Source organism: Fragaria vesca, linkage group LG5 (genome assembly GCF_000184155.1).
Source record: "Fragaria vesca subsp. vesca linkage group LG5, FraVesHawaii_1.0, whole genome shotgun sequence".
Taxonomy (NCBI): Eukaryota; Viridiplantae; Streptophyta; class Magnoliopsida; order Rosales; family Rosaceae; genus Fragaria; species Fragaria vesca.
This window is the reverse complement of record NC_020495.1, coordinates 7,509,539-7,514,673: the sequence shown is the minus strand read 5'-3', so window position 1 is coordinate 7,514,673 and position 5,135 is coordinate 7,509,539. Positions and strand designations below refer to the sequence as shown.

The 5,135-nt window shown below is 37.9% G+C and overlaps 1 protein-coding gene across 1 annotated transcript; it reads left to right on the top strand.

The window, feature by feature from the left end:
• Positions 1 to 1,009: 1,009 nt before the first annotated feature.
• On the top strand, positions 1,010 to 3,421 carry LOC101307788 (cytochrome P450 78A3-like). Its single transcript, XM_004299239.1, has 2 exons — positions 1,010 to 2,054; positions 2,545 to 3,421. Exons 1-2 carry the CDS (start codon positions 1,086 to 1,088, stop codon positions 3,160 to 3,162), a joined length of 1,587 nt encoding a protein of 528 aa, XP_004299287.1. The 5' UTR covers positions 1,010 to 1,085; the 3' UTR covers positions 3,163 to 3,421.
• The last annotated feature ends 1,714 nt before the right edge of the window (positions 3,422 to 5,135 follow it).

The following is a 5,135-nucleotide window of genomic DNA, read 5'->3' as shown; positions in this document are numbered from 1 at the left end:
GGCCCTTCTAATGAGGGATCCATATTTTTTGTCATTTTTAGGGATAGATCTATACCATTAGATCTGTTTTTTAAACACCTGTTCTTCAAGCTATCTAGAATCAATGGCGATCGAAATCTAGAGGTTAGAGTTTCAAACTTGCTAAGAGAGATCGAGATAGAGAGCTTAGATATATTATACTCTATGAACGAAATTTCAAACTTGATAATTTTCCTATTCTTCTGTTTATTTACTACTATTGTAGTTTGAATTTCTGATCTTGGATTTTGAGGATAGGAGAGATAACATTTTATTAATTAGACTTGCTGTTCAGAACATCCAAGAATTACTACAAGTCTACAATCTTACATAAGCTTGTCTTCTTAAACTAGAACAGATAACAGGCAACAACAAAATCGTGGAACTTGTAGTGAAGAATTAGCATCACTGGTGACATATAACATAGGCATGAAACATTCATCAACAGGGGCCATTGAAATCGTAAACCTCCAAATGGTGGGATTGATTTTGCTAGCTCTCGATCAGTCTTCCATGCCACTGGAAAAACAATGTCGCGTGTAGGTTTCGTAAACCTGCAAATGGTGGGATTGATTTTGCTAGCTCTCGATCAGTCTTCCATGCCACTGGAAAAACAATGTCGCGTGTAGGTTTACATTTGAGGTTGTAAAATGACATTACAGTCTCACGTGTAGGTTTATTTTAGCGAGAAACGATAAACTCATGTAAACTTACCATCTCCGTTTCTTGCTAAAATGACATTATAGTCTCGCGTATGCGTGAGCTTGCAATCCAAGTAGGCAAGTACCAACTTGGCACAGTGGGCACAATCATAATTTCTCGAAAGAGACGGCCCAAAGTAGGGTTTTTGATTCTTCAAACTTCAAAGTAAGAAAAGCATAATTAACCCAGGGGCATATAACCACAGTAAAAGAAATGGTTAATTACCGGGGAATCCCGAAAGCCACTCACTTAATTTCTATATAAACCTCACACTCTTCTTCTTCCTCCCATCATCAAAAATACTTCATCCCTTCAGCTTTTTCCCACTTCGGTTTCCTCTCTCATTTTCCTAGTAACACTCAAAAATGTCCATGGAAACCAACTCTCTGTTCATTCCCCCTGCTGGGTTTTCATCAGTTCTGAGCCTCGAGCTCTTTCTCTGTCTCTTCGTCTTCGTCTTCATTTTCTCTTTCTGGCTCTCACCCGGTGGCCTGGCTTGGGCTCTGTCCAAGCCTAAGCCCCGGTCGGCCATCCCCGGCCCTTCCGGGCTCCCTCTTCTCGGCTTGGTCCTGGCCTTCACTGGCTCTCTTACTCATAGAGTCCTAGCCAAGCTTGCCGAGAGCTCAAGGGCAAAATCTTTAATGGCGTTTTCTGTCGGGTTCACTCCCTTTGTCATCTCCAGCCAACCAGACACGGCCAAAGAGCTTCTTAATAGCTCGGCTTTCGCTGACCGACCTATCAAAGAGTCGGCGTACGAGCTCTTGTTCCACAAAGCAATGGGTTTTGCGCCATTCGGGGAGTACTGGAGAGGCTTGAGGAGAATCTCTTCCACCCACTTGTTCAGCCCGAAGAGGATCACATATTTCGGAGGGTTTAGGGAGGAAATCGGCCGAAAAATGGTGGAGGAAATGAGGGTTTTGATGTTGAAGAACGATGAGGTTGAGGTTCGGAAGGTGTTGCACTTTGGTTCCTTAAACAATGTGATGATGAGTGTGTTTGGGAGGAGCTATGAGTTTGGAGAAGTGGGTGAGGGTCGTGTTCTTGAGGAGTTGGTGAGTGAAGGGTATGAGTTGCTAGGGCTTTTCAATTGGAGTGACCACTTTCCTCTTTTCAGTTTGTTGGACTTGCAAGGTGTGAGGAAGAGGTGCACGAAATTGGTGGGAAAAGTGAATGACTTTGTTGGGAGAATCATAAAGGAACATAGGGTGAAGAGGACTGAAAGTAATGGAGTTTTGGGTGGTGCTTCTGAAAGTACCGGGGATTTTGTTGATGTGCTTCTTGATTTGGAGAAGGAGAACAGACTCAGTGACTCTGATATGATTGCAGTTCTGTGGGTAAGTTAATCTGATCAGTTTTGAACTAATTAATTGTTTTTGCTTATTAACTAGGTTAAATTTGCTGTTTCATCATTTACTAGGATCTTAATGTTAATGAAATTAAGTATTTTTGCATAAAGCAATTAAGTATTTCATGTTAATAATATTCGTTGACACTACGTATTCCTATTATTTATTGCAATCAATTGTATATGCTTGTTATTGCTGTGGCACTTTTCTCTCAGTCTAAGATTTTCCAATAAAGCTAGATAGGTGTTACATATGTATATATATGATTCTCCATATGCTCTTGGTTTTTCTTTTGGAATGAGATATTTGAGCTTTCTGATGCTTAATCACCTTTGTTCAGTTGTACCGATTTATATAGCAAAATGAACTTCTGTTTGTTCAGAATATTACACTAATCGGATTTGCCTATTGTTCATGTTGAGGTTGTATCATTGTGAAACCTTTATATATGTTCAACCTAAAATTTGCATATTTTCAGGAGATGATCTTCAGAGGAACTGACACAGTGGCAATCCTACTGGAATGGATTCTTGCCCGGATGGTTCTCCACCCAGAAATCCAAGCCAAAGCTCAATCGGAGATCGACACCGCCATCGGCAGCCCTACTCGATCAGTAACTGATTCCGACCTTCCCAATCTCCCTTACCTCCGTGCCATAGTCAAAGAAACCCTAAGAATGCACCCACCAGGACCACTCCTCTCATGGGCTAGGCTCGCCATCCACGACACCCACATCGGCCACCACTTCGTTCCAGCCGGCACCACCGCCATGGTCAACATGTTCGCCATCACACACGACGAGGGCGTGTGGCCTCGGGCCAATGAGTTCAAACCAGAAAGGTTTATGAATGAAGACGATAGTGTTTCCATAATGGGGTCTGATCTGAGGTTGGCTCCTTTTGGATCTGGAAGAAGAGTGTGTCCTGGTAAAGCCTTGGGGTTGGCCTCAGTGGAGCTCTGGCTTGCTGTGCTGCTGCAAAGCTTCGAGTGGCTCCCATCTGATGATGGCGTGGACTTGTCTGAGAACCTGAAACTTTCTTTGGAGATGAAGAACTCTCTGGTCTGCAAGGCTGTTCCTAGGGTTGTGGTGGTCTGATTGAATTGTTAATGAAGTTGCTGCTTTGTGAGATCTGGTATGCTGCAGCTGGAAGTTTGAAGTTTTTTTTTTCCCTATTTCTATTTTCTTAAGCTTTTGGTAATTTGAAAAATGTACCTGTTTGGTTTTGGGATTGTTCTATATCTTTGTAGGGCATACGTTGTGGTAACAGTTTGTGTGTACTGGCTAGAATGTTAATTACTTGTAGACATGAAGCTTTTATCATCGATCATATATCAATATGCAATGCCAGTTTGTGATTTGTTTATCTCGACCTAGCTAGCGTGCAGAGATTAAACGTACTACACTTATATTTATAACCTAGTTTTTTCTGAAGAAATATATATAGCTAGCTGACCAAGAAATAATCTATTAAGTCCTTTCGTCGTTGTAGATACGCAGAAGAAGATTCAGCAGATATAGGCGAGGGGTTTCATAGAATTTTTTTTGCTTAGAAATAGGGTGTCAGGATTGATATATTTTTCATTTTATCTTATGACGTACGAGTCCAAGAAACTACTAAGTCTGGGTGACATATGTTTTAGTAGTATTTATAGTTTGTGCACGCAAGTTCAGTACTAAGAGCATCTCCAACAACTTTATCAAAAAAAATTTAAAATAAGGAAGCAAAAGCTAAAATCTTCAAAAAAATTATGTTCAAAATCCAACAGTTTCTCTATTTTGAGATTTCGTCATTTAATACAACAATAAAATATACTATATCGTCATTAATTATAACAAAAAAAATATTATATATTTTTCATTGTAGATACGCAAAAGAAGATTTAGCAGATATAGGCAAGGGGTTTCATGAATGTCAGGATTGATATATTTTTCCTTTTATCTTATGACGTACTAGTCCAAGAAACTAGCTACTAAGTCTGGGTGACATGTTTTAGTAGTATTTATAGTTTGTGCAATTCAATCAACATGCACGCAAGTTCAGTACTAAAAGTATCTTCAACAGCTTTTTCAAAATTTCTCTAAAATGGGGAAACAAAAACTAAAATCTCTAAAAAAATTATGCTCAAAATTCAATAGCTTCTCCCTTTTAGAGATTTTGTCATTTAATACAACAATAAAATATATTATATTATCATTAATTATAGCAAACAAAAATTATATATTTTTCATTGTAGATACACAGAAGAAGATTCAGTAGATATAGGCAAGGGCCGAGGGGTTTCATGAATGTCAGGATTGATATATTTTTCATTTTATCTTATGATGTACGAGTCCAAGAAACTACTAAGTATGGGTGGCATGTTTTAGTAGTATATATAGTTTGTGCAATTCAATCAACATGCACGCAAGTTCAGTACTAAGATGATATGCATGCATAATCTTCCCATTCAGTGGCATAGCTAGAATTTTCAGTTACGAGGGTCAAAACTAAAGCAGCTATGAGATTAATAAATAAGGGTTTTTTAAATAATACATCGTAAAATTATATTTTTAATTCGTGATTGATTTTCACTGCTCAAATGTAAAATCATTCTCAAATAATCAAATTAAGTTGTAGCGAATAGGTTCAGAATTTCTCTTATAAAAATGATTATGCATGTACATATAAAATAAATAGTTAGATCGATAACAACTAAACCTAATGTTTAACATTATAAGAAATACACCGTAACTATTACCGCTTATTATGATTAATAACATCATTGGCTAGTTGATTGGATTTACGATGAAAGAAGCTACTGAACAGTGGCGTAGCCAGATACCACAAGTAGAAGGGTCAAGAGTTTAAACAATAATACCTCACAAAATAAAAATATAATTTTTATTGAATAATATAAAAACTTATAAATCATTAGAATACTTTGAAAACAAAAGCTAAATAAAATAACAAATCTCCCTAAAGTAATTATAATTGTCCTCGACGATTGCTCATATTTTGAAATTTTAGAGGAGCTTCAGATGGAGTCGACTGTTCTGCTGCTTTTATCTTACGATACTTTTCAAATAAA